Source organism: Macrotis lagotis, chromosome 1, assembly GCF_037893015.1.
Source record: "Macrotis lagotis isolate mMagLag1 chromosome 1, bilby.v1.9.chrom.fasta, whole genome shotgun sequence".
Taxonomy (NCBI): domain Eukaryota; kingdom Metazoa; phylum Chordata; class Mammalia; order Peramelemorphia; family Peramelidae; genus Macrotis; species Macrotis lagotis.
The window spans coordinates 330,649,733-330,667,616 of record NC_133658.1 but is presented as its reverse complement, the minus strand read 5'-3'; the positions used below and the strand labels follow the sequence as shown (position 1 = coordinate 330,667,616).

Here is a 17,884-nt window from a genome sequence, read left to right as displayed (position 1 = left end):
ATCTCAATAGATACAGAAAAGACTTAGAAAGATCAATATCCTATTAAAAATAAAATTCCTATTAAGAACACTAGGGAATATAGGAATTAATGGAGTTTACTTTAAGATGATAAGTAGAATTTATCTAAAACATTGGCAAGCATTACCCATAATGGGGATAAGCCAGAAACTTTCCTAAAACAATCAGGGGTGAAGCATAGATGTCCATTATCACTTCTATTATTTAATACTGTTTTAGAGATGTTATCTATAGCAATAAGAAAAGGAAAAGAAATTAAAGGAATTAGAATAGGCAATGAGGACGTAAAACTGTCACTCTTTGCAAATGATAGGATGGTATGTCTGCAAAATCCTAGAGAATTAACTAAAAATCTACTTGAAAATATTAACAACTTTAGCAAAGTTACAGGATACAAAATAAATGCACATAAATCATCAGTTCCTCTATATATTATCAACAAAGGTCAGCATCAAGATATAGAGAAATTCTATTTGAAATAAGTGTAGATAACATAAAATACCTGGGAATCTATCTGCCAAGAAAACAAGGAGCTATATGAACACAACTACAAAACCCCTTTTCATACAAATAAAATCAGGTCTAAACAATTGGAAAAATATTAATTACTCATAGGAAGACTGACTCAATATAATAAAAATGACAATTCTAATTAAACTAATGAATTTATTGAGTGCCATATCAATCAAACTTTCAAAAATTACTTTATAGAGGGGTGGCTAGGTGGTGTAGTGGATAGAGCACCAACCCTAGAGTCAGGAATACCTGAGTTCAAATCCAGCCTCAGACACTTGATAATTACCTAGCTGTGTGACTTGGGGCAAGCCACTTAACCCCATTTGCCTTGCAAAAACCTTTAAAAATACTTTATAGAGCTATAAAAATAATAACAAAATTTATCTGGAAGAACAAAAGCTTGAGAGAATATCAAGGGGGAAAAAATGGGAAAATGTAATAAAGAAGGTGGTCTACTCTGAAAGGGTTCCTTCTCAATGAGATGCTTGAAAGGAAACCTTTTGCTTGAAGACCTTCAATGAAGGGAAGAAATTATGCTTGAGGCAGGTCATTCTACTTTTTTTTCATTTTTTAAACAGTTATATTTCAAGTTTTGAGTATCAGACTCTATCCCTCTTCTCTCCCCTCCTGAGATGGTAATCAATCAGGTACAATTTGGACTAGAAAACTTCTGAAGTCTCTTCCAATTATGCAGTTCTGTGAGGCAGCTAGGATTAGTGGCCTGAACTCAGAATCAGGAAAACGAGTTCAAATCCAAGTTCAAAGAATACTTTCAAGCTGTGTGACCCTGAGCAAGTTTTTAACCTCTCTCTGCTTCAGTTTCCTTGTCAATAAAATAGAGATAATAATAACCCCCGAAAGAGAAATACCTGAAGATATTTAAATTAAATAGTATTTATAAAGTGCTTAGTAAGCACTTAATATATGCATATTCCCATTTTTCTTTCCATTCCATCATCCCCTTTATCACTCTACCACAGTTGCTTCTCTGTTTTCTACTATTCAGAAATAGGTTTGAGATTAAGATTTGTCCTGTATCATTTTCTTGTTGATACTAAATACAATTAATTGATTTTGTCCTTTAACTGCTTTTGTTATATAATTCTTTTTTAATTTATTTTTATTAAAGATATTATGTGAGTTTTACAATTTTCCCCCCAATCTTGCTTCCCTCCCCCTACCCCGCCATGGAAAGCACTGTGTCAGTCTTTGTTTCCATGTTGTACCTTGATCCAAATTGGGTGTGATGAGAGAGAAATCAGAAGACAAGAGAAATCTAAGAGGCAACAAGATCAGACAATAAGATATCTGGTTTTTTCTCAATTAAAGGGAATAGTCCCTGCACTTTGTTCAAACTCCACAGCTCCTTATCTGGACACAGATGGCACTCTCCTTTGCAGACAGCTCAAAATTGTTCTCGATTGTTGCACTGATGGAATGAGCAAGTCCTTCAAGGTTGAACATCACTCCCATGTTGCTGTTAGGGTGTACAGTGTTTTTTCTGGTTCTGCTCATCTCACTCAGCATCAGTTCATGCAAATCCCTGCAGGCTTCCCTGAAATCCCATCCCTCCTGGTTTCTAATAGAACAATAGTGTTCCACAACATACATAAACCACAGTTTGCTAAGCCATTCCCCAATTGAAGGACATTTATTGATTTCCAATTCTTTGCCACCACAAACAGGGGTGCTATAAATATTTTTGTACAAGTAATGTTTTTACCCTTTCTCCTCAACTCTTCAGGGTATAGACCCAGTAGTGGTATTGCTGGGTCAAAGGGTATGTACATTTTTGTTGCAACTCTGGGCATAGTTCCAAATAGCTCTCCAGAAGGGTTGGATGAGTTCACAGCTCTACCAACAATATAATAGTGTCCCAGATTTCCCAACAATGATCATTATCCTTCCTGGTCATACTGGTCAATCTGAGAGGTGTGAGGTGGTACCTCAGAGAAACTTTAATTTGCATTTCTCTAATAATTAATGATTTAGAGCATTTTTTTCATATGGCTATGGATTGCTTTGATCTCCTCATCTGTAAATTGCCTTTGCATATCCTTTGACCATTTGTCAATTGGGGAATGGCTTTTTGTTTTAAAAATATGACTCAGTTCTCTGTATATTCTAGAAATGAGTCCTTTGTCAGAATCATTAGTTGTAAAGATTGTTTCCCAATTTACTGCATTTCTTTTGATCTTGGTTACAGTGGTTTTATCTGTGCAAAAGCTTTTTAATTTAATGTAATCGAAATCATCTAATTGGTTTTTGGTGATGTTCTCCAACTCTTCCTTAGACATAAACTGATCCCCTTTCCATAGATCTGACAGGTAGACTAGTCCTTGATCCTCTAATTTGCTTATTGTTTTTTATGTCTAAGTCCTGTAACCATTTGGATCTTATCTTGGTAAAGGGTGTTAGGTGTTGGTCTAATCTGTTTCTTCAATACTAACTTCCAATTATCCCAGCAGTTTTTATCAAAGAGGGAGTTTTTATCCCAATGGCTGGACTCTTGGGGTTTATCAAACAGCAGATTACTATAATCATCTCCTGCTTTACACCTATTCCACTGGTCAACCACTTTATTTCTTAGCCAATACCAAACAGTTTTGATGACTGATGCTTTATAATAAAATTTTAGATCAGGTAGGGCTAAGCCACCTACTTTTGCACTTTTTTCATTAACCTCCTGGCAATTCTTGACTTTTTTTCTCCATATGAATTTACTTAGAATTTTTTTCTAACTCATTAAAGTAATTTTTTTTGGAATTTTGATTGGTAGGGCACTAAAAAGATAGTTTAGTTTTGGTAGAATTGTCATTTTTATATTAGCTCTACCTATCCATGAGCAGCCGATATTTGCCTGGTTATTGAAATCTGACTTAATTTGTGTGAGAAGTTTTTAATAATTGTTTTCAAAAAGATTCTGAATCTGTCTTGGCAAATAGACTTCCAAATATTTTATATTGTCTGAGGTTACTTTGAATGGGATTTCTCTTTCTAGCTCTTCCTGCTGTTTCTTGCTAGTCATATATAGAAAAGTTGAGGATTTATGAGGGTTTATTTTATAACCTGCAACTTTGCTAAAATTGCTAATTGTTTCCAGTAGTTTTTTGGATGATTTCTTGGGATTCTCTAGGTAGGCCATCATGTCATCTGCAAAAAAGTGAGAGTTTTGTCTCTTCCTTCCCAATTCTAATTCCTTCGATTTAATTTTCTTCTCTAATTGCTGATGCTAACATTTCTAATATAATATTGAATAGTAGTGGTGATAATGGGCACCCTTGTTTCACCCCTGATCTTATTGGGAGTGCCTCTAGCCTCTCCCCATTGAATATAATGCTTGTTGATGGTTTCAAATAGATACTGCTAATTATTTTAAGGAACAGTCCATTTATTCCTACACTCTCTAGTGTTTTCAATAGGAATGGATGCTGTATTTTGTCAAAAGCTTTTTCAGCATCTATTGATATGATCATATGATTTCTGATAGGTTTGTTGTTGATATAATTGAGTATACTAACAGTTTTCCTAATATTGAACCAACCCTGCATTCCTGGAATAAATCCTACTTGATCATGATGTATTATGCTAGTGATGACTTGTAATCATTTTGCTAAGATTTTGTTTAGGATTTTTGCATCTATATTCATCAGGGAAATAGGTCTGTTTTAACTCTTCCTGGTTTAGGTAACAGTACCATATTGGTTTCATAGAAAGAGTTAGGCAGAGTTCCATCTTTCCCTATTTTTCCAAAGAGTTTATATAGGATTGGAACCAATTGTTCTGTAAATGTTTGGTAGAATTCACTTGTGAATCCATCAGGCCCTGGAGATTTTTTTTTTTAGGGAGTTCAATAATGGCTTGTTGAATGTCTTTTTCTGAGATAGGGTTGTTTAGGTATTTAATCTCATCTTCATTTAACCTGGGTAACGTATATTTTTGTAAATATTCATCCATTTCACTTAGATTATCAAATTTATTGGCATAGAGTTGGGCAAAATAATTTTGAATTATGACTTCAATTTTCTCCTCATTGGTGGTGAGTTCACCTTTTTCATTTATGATACTAGCAATTTGGTTTTCTTCTTTTTTTAATCAAATTGACCAAAGGTTTATCAATTTTATTGATTTTTTCATAATACCAAATTTTGGTTTTATTTATTAATTTAATAGTTTTTTTGCTTTTGATTTTATTGATTTCTCCTTTAATTTTTAGAATTGCTAATTTGGTATTTAATTGGGGATTTTTGATTTGTTCTTTCTCTAATTTTTTTTAGTTGCATGTTTAGTTCATTGATTTCCTCTTTCTCCAATTTATTCATGTAGGCATTTAGGGCTATAATATATTCCCTGAGAGTTGCTTTGAATGAATCCCATAGGTTTTGGTATGTTGTTTCATTATTATCATTATCTAGGATAAAATGGTTAATATTTTTCTATAATTTGTTTTTTGGTCCACTCATTTTTTAAAATGAGGTTATTCAGTTTCCAATTTGTTCTGGGTCTTTATCTCCTTGGCCCAGTATTGCATATGACTTTTATTGCATTGTGATCTGAGAAAGATGTATTCACTATTTCTGCCTTTCTGCAGTTGATCATTAGGTTTTTATGTCCTAGTACATGGTCAATTTTTGTATAAGTTCCATGTACTGCAGAGAAAAAGGTATATTCCTTTCTATCCCCATTCAGTTTCCTCCATAAGTCTACCATATCTAATTTTTCTAACAATCTCTTTACCTCCTTAACTTCTTTCTTGTTTATTTTATGATTTGATTTATCTAGATCTGAGAGTGGGAGGTTGAGGTCTCCCACTAGTAGAATTTTGCTGTCTATGTCTTCCTGTAGTTCTTTCAGCTTCTCCTCTAAGAATTTGGGTGCTGTCCCACTGGGTGCATATATATTCAATATTGAAATGACTTTATTGTCTATGGTACCTTTTAGGAGAATAAAGTTTCTTATCTCTTTTTACACTATCTATTTTTGCTGCTGCTTTGTCTGAGATAAGGATTGCTACCGCTGATTTTTTTACTTCACCTGAAGCAAAATATATTTTGCTCCAACCTTTTACCTTTACTGTATATGTATCTCTCTGCTTCAAATGAGTTTCTTGTAAGCAGCATATTGTAGGATTCTGGTTTTTAATCCACTCTGCTATTTACTTCTGTTTTAAGGGAGAGTTCATTCCATTCACATTCAAGGTTATGATTACTAATTCTTTATTGCCCTCCATTCTATCTTCCCTCTGTTTGTATTTCCCCCTTCCCCCCTTTATCCATATTCCCCAGTATTTTGTTTCTGAATACCACCCCCTTCAGTGTTTTCCCCCCTATATCACACCCTCCCCTTTCTTTCCCCTTTCCCTTTTCCCCTTTTCCCTTCCCTTCCTTTTGTTATTTCCCCCTTTCCCCCCCACTCCCCTTCCCTTTCTCTGTCCCCCCTCCCCTTTTCCCCTTTAATATTGGAAAGGTTACATGTTTTATAAGTTAACTGAGTATGTGTAGGTTGACTTTAAGCCAAGTCTGATGAGAAGAAGATTCAGGTGTTTCTCCTCTGCTCCCTTCTTCCCTTCTATTTAACCATAGGTTTTCTGTACCTCTTAGTGTAATGAGATTTACCCATTCAATCCCCTCCCTCCTCCCATCTCTTTCCTGTCCCCCTTTTAACGAGGTAGTGTATTTTAGATCATTCTATCTAAGTCATAGAAAATTCTGAGCGTCTGTCCCTTCTTGTTCAGTATATTCTATCAAACAGAATCAAAATTCCTGAGAGTTGTTAGAGTCTTTCTCCCAAGTGGGGTTAAAGCCAGTTACATCCCATTAGATAGCAGTCTCATGGATAGGTCATGAATGTCCATCATTTCTGGGTAGGTGTATTCTCTCTGTTAGAGTTACAATTCCCAAGATTTATGAGAGTCTTTTTTCTCCCCATGCTGGGATATAGCCAGTTTCAACTTACTGGATTGCATTTTTTTCCTTTTACCGCCCCCCCCTTTGTTTATCTTTTTCATGTGTCTCTTGAACCTCCTGTTTGATGTTCAAATTTTCTGTTTAGCTCTGGTATTTTCATCAGAATTTTTTGGAATTCTTCCATTTTGTTAAATGTCCATCTTTTTCCCTGGAAGAGAAGGCTCAACTTTGTGGGAAAGTAGATTCTTTGCTGCATTCCAAGCTCCCTTGCTCTTCGAAATATCTCATTCCAGGCCCTTCGATCCCTTAATGTTGATGCAGCCAGGTCCTGCGTGATCCTTACTGTGTCTCCTTGATATTTAAATTGTTTCTTTCTGGCTGCTTGCAGGATTTTCTCTTTTATCTGATAGTTCTGGAGTTTGGCCACAAATTCTTTGGTGTTTTCATTTTAAGATCTTTTTCTGGTGTGGATCAATGTACTCTTTCAATAACTACTTTGCCCTCCAATTCCATGATATCAGGGCAGTTTTCCATCACTAGATCCTGTAATATTAAGTCCAGGCTTTTTTTCTCTTCAATGTTTTCAGGAAGTCCTATAATTTTCAGGTTGCCCCTTCTCAATCTATTCTCGAGGTCAGTGGTTTTGTTGATGAGGTATTTTACATTTGCTTCTATTTTTTCTATTTTTTTATTTTGTTTAACTGACTCTTGCTGTCTCATGGAGTCATTAGTTTCTGTAGACTCCATTCTTTTTGGAGGGGAGGAGTTTTTTTCATTATCCTTTTGCAACTCCTTTTCCAATTGGTCAATTCTACTTTTGAAAGAGCTTTCCATTTGACCAGTTGAGGCTTTGAGAGAATTAATTTCTTTTTGCATTTGCTCATTTGAGGATCTGAGAGAATTATTCTCCTTTTGTATTTGTCCAATTGTACTTTATAAGGTTTTGTTTTCTTGTTGCAAGGTATTAATTGTCTCTCCCCAATTTTTAAGCTCCTTCCTTATTTTTTCAAGGAAGTCTTTCTGTGCTGGAGACCAGATTGTATTCTCCTTAGAGATTCCAGGTCTCTCTGAGTTAGGGTCTTTCCCTTCCAGGAGTTTTTCTATGGATCCACCTTTCTGCTGACCCTTCTTCATTTTGCTAAGACCTTGAGTTGGGCGGGCTGGTTCACCAGGGCTTGGGATCACTAAAGGCTTTACTCAATGAGTGCATTTTCTCTGGCTGGCCAGTAGGAGGTGCTGGTTGATTTCTCTGGAGTGTCTGTGACCTTGATTGAGGCCTTCTCCCTTTTCTTGAAGGGAGAGGTTGGAGCTATTGAATTCTTTTTGCCTTCAATCAATGGTGGGCTTTACCCTGGCCTGAGGTCATTCCTCAGCTGGGCTGGTTCTTCTGCTCACACACCTGGGCCTGAGGCAGAAGTAGTTTGCATTTGTTTGTTTGGAAGGAGGTCTGAGTTGTAATGGGACCAGAGGAGCCCAGGATGGTGTCTGCATCTCTCCTGCACCAGAACTCTCCCCCCAGCCCTGTCGCTCTGCTCCCGGGGGACAGCACCAACACCAGCACCTCAGCTCCCCAGCCGACCCAAGCCCCTGTCGTCCAGCCCCACCACTGATCCAACAGGTCTGGTTCTCAGGCTCTCAGACTCCTGGTTCCAATTCATCTGTTAATCTGGCTGATCCAGGGCTGATTCTCTCTTTGAGCCCAGACTCACTCTCCCAAATTCCACCAAAGCTGCTGTGGGAGACAAATCCTGAAGTAGATGTTCTTTCTCCTGGATTTTCTTTCTGGGTTTTGTGGGTTGGATTTCTTTTAAGAGGTTTGTTTCATGTGGTAGATAGGGAAGAGATTAGGAGACTTTAGAACTGTGCCTGTCTTCTCTCCGCCATCTTAGCCAGGCTCCTATAATTCTTTAAGTCATGGTTCTTTGTCTTTGAACATAGTTCAGAGTTCAGTTGGCCTATAATGGGTTAAGTTTTAAAATTCAATTCTTCTTGCTTTAAGAAATTTAAATGACCTTGCAGAATGTGTGTGAAAATAAGGGGGTTGGACCTATTATCTTTACACCAACAAGCTATCCCTTAAAGGATGTCTGGTTTGCTGTCTAAAAGTCTAAGTCACTTACTCATTCCATCAGTGCAACAACCAGGGACAATTTTGGACTATATGCAATAGAGAATACCATCTGTATCCAGAGAAAGAATTGTGGAGTTTGAACAAAGACCAAAGAATATTAACTTCAATTTAGAAAATTATATTATATTGTATTGTATTATATTATATTATATTATATTATATTATATTATATTATATTATGTTATGTTATATTATGTTATATTATGTTATGTTATATTATGTTATATTATATTATATTTATTATATTATATTATATTATATTATATTATATTATATTATATTATATTATATTATATTATATTATATTATATTATAATGTAATTTTGCTATCTCTTATACTTTGTTTTTCTTCCTTAAGGATATTATTTCTCTCTCATCACATTCAACTGAGATCAATGTACACCATGGATACAATGTAAGGACTAACAGAATGCCTTCTGTGGGGGGGTGGGGGAGCAAGAATGGGGGGAAAATCGCAAAACTCAAAATAAATAAAATCGTTCTAAAATAGGTCAAAGTCTAGGTCACTCTCTTGTACCTGGACTCAAACAATGAGCACTAAAAAGTGCTCATTGTAGAGAAGAAGGGGAAGTGATGCCATTGCTACCCTCCATTACCAAACTTCAAATTTATCATGTTGCTTCCTGCACCTCAGCTTTTTAACTAGTCATGTTGTTCTCAATTCCAAGATGTCATCTACCCTGTTCTTTGTTTTGTAGTCACAAATACCTATAAAAGGGGAATTGTTCTTCTGCTCAAGATCTTTGACATAGAGGCAAGCCATTGAAAAATAGAATGTCCTTGTTAAGAAATTGTTATCTTGCTTGGAGATATGTCTCAGTTTATCCTTTTGTTAAATTCCAATTGTGACAGTTATCAGCCAGCCACAAAAACACTAAAGGAGCTTACTGTAAGAGTTTAAAAGCCCAAAACTTACTATGGGTTCTTGGCAACTTTGGTATAGTTGAAACATCACTAGATTTGTCACAAGAACCCAGGCTGAAATCCTGCCTCTGACCAAAGGCAAATCACTCTTCTGGGTCTCACTTTTCTCATCTGTGTAGAGGGGGATAGAGGGAAGGGAACAGTATCTATTATGTACCAGATACTGTGCTAAGTAAGCACTTTATACAAATAATATTCATTTGATCCTCACAACAATTAGTCTTATTGTGTAACTCAATTACATTTTCTTGGAGATGACTATAGCATTTATGTTAGGACTTTTCAGGTAGTTTGGAGATATTTCTTTCAGTGGTGTGGCCCAATTGTGAATCTTTTTTGGTCCTATATCGTATCATATCACACACACACACACACACACACACACACACACACACACACACACACATATGTATATATTCTACTTATCATTTGTTGGAAGCAAGGGAGAAAGATTACAGTATAAAACACTAATGGCAATTAGAAAAATGGCATTAGAAAATCATTCTACCATGTTGAGGCTCCATTTCCTTGTATTTAAAAATGACAAAAATCCTCCTTGCAGAATGAGAAAAAAAAAGAGATAGCCTAGGGAACAAGGGAGGAGATCCCTGAAGTATAATGGTTTGGCATAGTCAAGCTGCTCACCAAGAGATATTGTTCTGAGTGCTTATGCAATGGTATTTCAATAAAGCAAATAGAAATATTTCTAGAAAACACAGTAAGTGGTAGTTCAATAAAACAAATAGATATTTCTAGAAAAACACAATGACATTATATAATTTAGATCTTAAATGGACCTTAGAGAGTATATAGCACAACTTCTGAATTTTAACTTGACCCTGGACAAATCACTTGATTTCTGGGTTGGTTTCCTCAAATATAAAATAGTAATAATAGTACTTATTTTGAGGATCAAATTAGTATTTGTAAAAAGAAAGTAGCACAGTCCCTAGCACCCAATGTGATACACTAAAAAGAGTCCTCAACTGAGAGTCTGAAGAACAGATTAGTGTATAAAACACTAATGGCAATTAGAAAACACTAAGGCATTAGAAAATAATTCTATCATGTTGAGCCTCCATTTCCTTGTATTTCAAATGGCAAAAGTCCTACTTGCAGAATCTACTTCCCAGGTTTGTGAAGCTTTTTGTAAACCTTTAACAAGCTTTTAAAAATAATGTGAACTATTACTATTTATCTGCCTTTTGCAAGGAAGGGGAAAAGGAGAAAAGCTGCACCTATAGTGATAAAGGATATGTAATAAATACCATTAAGAAGATATGAGTAGTCTGGTATTGGCTAAGAAACAGAGAAGTGGATCAGTGGAATAGATTAGGTACAAAAGAAAAAGTAGTAATGGACTACAGTAATCTGTTTGAAAAACCCAAAAACTCTAGCTTCTGGGATAAGATCTCACTATTTGACAAAAACTGCTGGGAAAATTGTGAAATAGTATGGCAGAAGCTCATCATAGATCCACATCTCACCTTATACCAAAATAAGGTTGAAATGGATTCAGGATTTAGACCAATAAGGCCAATTAGGAGAAGCAGAAGTCATCTATCTATCAGATCTAGGAAAGGGAAGAAATGTATGACCAAACAAGAGATAAGGTTAATTGTTCATTCAAGCAGGAGAAAACTGACATCCTTAGGTAAGATGAAACAAAAATTCCACAAGGTAATTAAAATGTCAAAACATGAAAAATGTTCAATTGGCTACAATGGATTTTATAACATTCAAACAAATTCTTGATTCAAAAATTCAAAGGATCTCAGAAACTGAAATTACTTCAGAGCTTATCCATCTACTCGAAGCCTGAATTCCACCTAGAATCAAACCACAAAAGGCAACAAGTCTACTTGAGAAGGCCTCCAGTGATGTGGTACTCAACACCTTCTGAGATGATCTATTTAACTGCCTTGAACTTAAAAAAATTCTTTCTTATATTGAGCCCAAATTGCCACATTGCAACTTCTATTAGTCCTATAGACTCTTGAAGCCTGAGGGACTTTTATGTCAGTGCTTCCCCACCAAAAAAAAAAAAATCTCATATATTACAATAAGGAATTCCAGCACTAGAGATATAGATGTCTCATCTAATTGGACATTGGCAATTCTTATTTATGTCATAATAGTTATGTACCCATATTTGTTATTGCACATCCATCAAAATTTTACTGTGATGCCTCCTCATAATGTTACATAATAGACCCAGGGTTCTAGAAGTCTATGGCATACAAGCTTTGATAGGTCCTACCAAAGTCAGAAAGGATTTAAATATAGGACTGGAAAAAGAATGTGTCTGTCATAAGTGGATCTCTCTAAGTTTGCTGACAGAGTTTTGTTGCAGAATGATACATTTTTTTGCCATAACTCACAAAAAGATGGTGACAAGGTTACAATTCATGCTAGTAAATTAGAATGCCCACATAGAGAAAATCATGGAGCCTTGAAAATTGGAAGTAAGCAATACAATGGAAAGAACACAAATTTCAAGAAAGAGAACTTGTATTAAAATCCTAAATATGCTACTTGAGTGACTTTTCTTAAATCACTTAAACTATGATTGTTTGAGTCCTATAAAAGAAGGAAGACTGAACTAGAAAAACTCTAAGGTCATTTCCAGTTCTAAATCCTATGATCTTAGATGCACATGTGGATCAGACAGTATACTACTTCCCTCCATAAAATAAAAGTAGATAAATAATAATGGCCATTTGTCTTGTTAGGAAAAACTTAGGAATGTTGTTGAGTTCCTTTTCAAAATGTCATTATCCTGGAAAAATAGCCTTTTTAAAAAATGTTTTATTGATATTCCTTTTTTCAATATTAATGTCACTTCTTAATAATTTCCCCAAGATACAATCCTCCCTTATAATTAATAAGTAACACTGAAAGAAAAGTACAATAGCCACCTAATAATAGCTCTTAAACCAGAAATTCTAGTGACTTTTTTTAATATATCATACTTCCCAGTAATCACTCAGAATCAGAATCCTCTAATCTATAATTATGGCTTGGTATGATATCAATTCCTTTTCAGAGAAGCTCTAGTATATATTATAGTTATTTAATATAAATATATAAAAATTCATGTAAACTATAAATACTGGTAACTATAAATAAAATAAAAATGTATTCTAATTTATCATTATTATTGTAGAGGGCAAACCTATTCTCCCAATCCTTCAAACTCTCAATCTAGGTACTTTGTGACTCCTCACTGTCTCTCACCTCATCCACACCATTACTATTCAATCTCTTGCCCAGGTCTATCAATTTCCCCTTTGGATATTGAGTTTGCTTCCTTTCTCTCTCCTGACATTGTCACCACCCTAGTGCAGATCCTCATTATCTCATGTTTGGATTGGTAAAAATAGTTTGGGGATTGGGGTAAGGGGAGAGATGTCTGCCTGCCTCAAGTCTCTCCCCACTCCAATCTATCCTGACAGGAAATTTATTTTCCTAAAACGTATGACTGATCATATCAATAATCTACAGTGTTTCCCTATTGTTTCCAAAATAAAATACAAAGTCCTCCAATTGACTTTCAAAGTGCTTCAAAAATCTAGCTTCTTCCTACCCTTCCCTCTTCTCATACCTTGTTCCCTACTAGGTACTTTTTGATCCAGTGACACTGGCCTCCTGGCTATTTCTCACACATGTCACTCTATCTCTCAGCTCTGGGCATTTTCTCCAGCTGTGCCCCAAGCCTGAAATTTTCTCCCTTTTCAATCCTGCACCCTGGTTTTCTTCAAGACCCAAGTAAAATCCAATCTTGTACAAGAAGTCTTTCCAAATCCCTCTTAATTCTAGCACTTTCCCCTCTATTAATTTCCTGGTTATCCTATTTATAATTTGTTTGTATATATTTGATTGTTTTCTTCCATTAGTCTGCCTGGAGGGCTGGATCTGTCTCTTGTCTCTTTTGTGTATACCCAGTGCTTAGCACATAATAAATGTTTAATAATTGTCTATTGACTGACTGAGGTACTAACCTCAGCATTTAAAGATAGACCAACTTCAAACTAGTCTTCATTAATTAAAATGACATTTTTAGGAAGGAAAAAATATAGGTATATATTGAAAAAGACCATTCCTATTTTATTCAAGCAAGGTCCAGAGGATAGGAAGGAAGCCTATATTCAGATTAAAATGCTAACCATTCAAGAAATTAGTACAGATGATAAAGTTATTACACAAAATATCATTATTCAAAATTGTAGCATTTATTGACTTTATGTTAAGGATCAGTCATGATTAACATATGGAAAAAGAATTTCAGGAGCTGGGGGGCATTAAAGTATATAAAATACCTACTGAAGTGGATGATAAAGTATAAAAAGGGTGTAAATTGAGTTTTAAATCATACTTTTTTTTAAAAAAAAAGAGTAAGCACATTATGTCAAAGTCACTAAAATTCAGGGAAAGCTAAGCTACGTGACTAATAAAATCCATAAATAACTAATCTCTGGCTAGCAAGACATAACTCAAATATCAACTAGAACCAAATGTTTTCTCATTCAACAAGAATACATTGGCATTAATACAAATTAATACAAATAATATGTAATATTTTAAGTTTTCCTAGCCAAATTGTTCTTTTTTGTCTATAGAAGAATATAAGTTTCTTGAGGTCAACGATTATTCTATTGTTTGATACTTTTTATAATTCCACAATTTAATAAATATTTATTGAATTGAATTAAATAATTGATTTAGGCATAACAACTGGTTCCAATAACTATAGACTCTGGCTTTTAGCTAGTAACTTCCCTTGTTGTTACCTCAGATCTGTCATTTGTTAAAGGGTATGTTTGAAATGCCTTCATTTTTGTTCAATATTCTCCCTTTTCAGGGGTGGCTAGGTGACATAGTGGATAGAGCACCAGCCCTGGAGTCAGGAGTACCTGAGTTCAAATTCAGCCTCAGACACTTAATAATCACCTAGCTGTGTGGCCTTGGGCAAGCCACTTAACCCCATTAAAAACCTAAAAAAAATTTTTTTTTAAATCCTCCCTCTCCTATTCTCTCTTACTGTTCCTTTTTCTTTATATTTAAGTGGAAATTTTTTTGTCATATTGACTAATAAAAAGTTTTTTAAATTATTTTTATAAAACTAGACACTTTTCAATGAATATTGAGCCTTCCTAATGAATACTTAAGTAATAACACTACACTCCTGTCTTCAGTCTCCATATTCTATCAAGTCATAACAAAGGAGGAAAAGGAGATTGCAGCTCTTCATTTTTCAAATGCAATGATTTAAATTTTGACATTGTTTTGCTAAATTTGTGATCTTTTGGCTCCCTAGTCTTATTTAGTCAGGTATTCTTTTTTTTTTTACATTTTTGTAAGGCAAACGGGGTTAAGTGGCTTGCCCAAGACCACACAGCTAGGTGATTATTAAGCGTCTGAGAGCGGATTTGAACCTAGGTACTCCTGACTCCAGGGCCGGTGCTTTATCCACTACGCCACCTGGCCACCCCTTAGTCAGATATTCTTGCTGAAGTGAAAGTAAAATAGCAATACATGGGAAAGAAAGAGTCAAATCAGATCCCAATAGTTAATTGGATATTATATAAAATGGAATTATCTGTGAGTTGACTCAACCTTCTTTGTGAAAAGAAGAGTGGGAAAAGAAAGATGAATCTACACATATCTACACAAGATGAACCTTTGGCAGAGTTCCCCAAGTTCAATCATATATACCTAGAACTATGGTTGCTCTACTAAATAAATCTGGCATTGAACTTGACTGGTAGCTAATTAAAATTACTTGTTTTTATTATTTTAAACTTAGGTAATATTAAATAAAACGAGTGCTTCCATATATGTATTACAAAAGAAAAAGGACTGTACATAAAACACTAAATCACTATCATGTTATTTTCTTTTATTTTTAAATGTAACAGCTTTAAAATATAACTTTTAAATCATTGCCATCGTTTTTTGGAATTCCTTCTGCTCTCATTTGTTCATTTTTTTAAAGTCTTCAATGACCTTATTTTCTTATGTCCTACTCTTCCTTCTCACCCTTTCCCCATTGAAATAAGAAAAAAAAAAACCCTTGTAACAATTTTACATGGCAAAACAAATTACAATCATACTTTGAGACCTGGTAGCAGTACCACATAGGCCAGGTCTGAAAATATCTTACTCTACATAAAATTACTTGTTTTGTTGGCCCCAGGCAGCATCTTTAAGGAACATAAAACTCCATTAAAGAAGCACAATCTTTATTTATGATTTAGATGGTGTTTCTTAACCTTCAGTCTTAGTTGTACAGCTTGATAACCATTCACCTCCTGTGCCTGGGATCATAATACTTATAAACTGAAAAGGACTTTAAAATTCACTTCATTTTAAAGAGGAGGTATTTAAGACGCAGAGAAAAGAGGCTGACTTGTACAAAATCAGAAATAGAAAGGAAAGGAGTTGAAATTTAAACAAAAATCTCTAAGTTTAATGCTCTTTCCACTATACCACCCAAAAACTACTTCACCTGAAATGAACAAACACTACGACGTTCTAGCACCAAGATAAAACTGAATGCCTACCTGGAACACTGATACCCCTTCTACTACCCACATCCAGCGAAGAGTTAGAACCTGAGAATATGAAAGCTGGAAGAGGCTTTTCAGACTATCATCCATTAAATTGTAAGCTCCTTGGGAGCAGGATCTAAATTTCCAAGATCACTGGCCCTTCTCCCATCACCACTATACATGACACAATGTCTTCCTCAAAGTAGGCACACAATAAGGGTTTATAACTAAAGCAAATCATTTTTCAACTGGAAATCAGAGAATGAGTGAGTCCATAGTTCATAAAACACCAGAGTGAGAAAATAATGCATCATGCTATAAAGGAAGGAACTGATTTTAGGACTGAGCTCACACTCCCTTGCTCTGTAAGTCACTTAAGATATCTTTGGGTCTCGGTTTGCTCATCTGTAAAATGAGGTCATTAGCCCAGTCAGTCACTTAACCTCCCTTTCCTGGTATCGCGGTTGAAAATCATCCTTAGAAAGTTTGGAGTCGGAATTGAAAGAGCCCCAAGAAAACCGGTGTTTGGAGGACTACAGCTCCAGGAAGGACTTCCTCCAGCCCTCCCTCCCCTCAGCCCGCTTTCCTTAAAAGAGCCCAGGGAGGTGGCGCGACTCGGCTGCCTGCGACCCTGCCAAGGTCGGGAGGTGGGTCCCGAGTTGGGGAGCCCCGGGGCTGTGTGGGCGGGGCCGGGTCCTCGGGAGCAGCTCGCCCGGTCCGGGCCGCGGGGCTCACCTCCCTCCACTTGAGCTGCCTGAGGCTGATCTTGAGGGCTTCCAGCGAGGTCCTGGCCTTGGAGCTGTCCACGGTGACGGTGAGGAGCCCGCGGCCGCGGGACTCGTCGGGGCCGCGCAGTCCGGCCGCCTTCTTGCCCTTGGGCTTGGTCCGGGTCCGGGCGGCAGGGCGGGGGCGGCGTTCCTGGGCGCTGACGTCGCCCGGCGCGGCCGGCCGGGAGGCTCCCCCGGGGCCCGCGGAGGGGACCGGGACCTGGACCTCGGCCTTGGCGGGCCTTTTGGAGTCGGGCTCGGGCTCGCGCTTGGACTCGGGCTGGCGCTCGGGCTCGGCCCCGGGCTCGGGCCGCCGCCCGCTCTGCTCGGCCCCGGGCTCGGGGTCCGCCTGCCGGAGGGGCTCCCCGTCCCCGGCCGGCAGCTCCATGGCGCTCAGTGTCCCGGCCCCCGCCCTCCCCGCGGAGCCCCGCGCCCGCCCGCAGCCGCCGCCGGCCCAGCAGCTCCGGCCGCCTGCGCTCCGGCCCGGCCGGTTGCCATGATCGCCTCTGGTTGACAACCGGGGCCGCCTTGGGACGGGGCGCGAGAAGGGACAATCGGGAGCCCAGCCCCGGAGACCTCATAGGAAGCGCCCGGTCACGTGGCCGGCCTGTCACAGAGGCTCGGAGCCCGCGCCCGCCGGCCCGGGGGGCTCAAAGCCGTCCCCATTCCCCCCTGCCCTCCCCGCCGCCGCTGCTTGCCCCCCTGGGTAGCCTTTCTGCCCCCTCTCTTTCCCCGTCTTGCTCCCCTCGCTGCTTCTCTTTTACGCTCCGGGATGCTTCCATTGCATTCCCAGCTTGCCCCCGCGTCCCAAGGTAACGGAGAGAGGCAGGTGCACGGTGCGAGGAGAATTAGGAAACGATGGTGTTCATTCTCGAAGAAGACCAGGACATGCTTGGGGGGGGGGGGGGGGGGGGGATGTGCGGAGTCACAGCCTCACTTTCTCCTCCAGAGCCATCTGGGGCCAGTGGCCAGATGCGGATCAGGACGGCTGGAGATGGCCCCGGATGCCAGGCAAGCAGGGTGAAGTGACTTGCCCAAGGTCACGATTC

General features: G+C 37.8%; 1 protein-coding gene across 4 annotated transcripts in view; it reads right to left on the bottom strand.

Moving 5' to 3' along the window:
• Positions 1-17,342, bottom strand: part of TTLL11 (tubulin tyrosine ligase like 11) — a 301,263-nt gene extending 283,921 nt beyond the window's left edge. For 3 of the 4 annotated variants that reach the window (XR_012473656.1, XM_074211653.1, XM_074211655.1), the window contains exon 1: positions 16,804-17,342. Coding sequence is in view for 3 of the 4 variants with exons in the window: in XM_074211653.1 (XP_074067754.1) it covers positions 16,804-17,223 (420 nt within the window). In the remaining variant the exon portion in view is untranslated. The remainder of the gene's footprint in view (positions 1-16,803) is intronic. The other variant, XM_074211654.1, reaches the window with a different exon arrangement.
• Between the last annotated feature and the right edge of the window lie 542 nt (positions 17,343-17,884).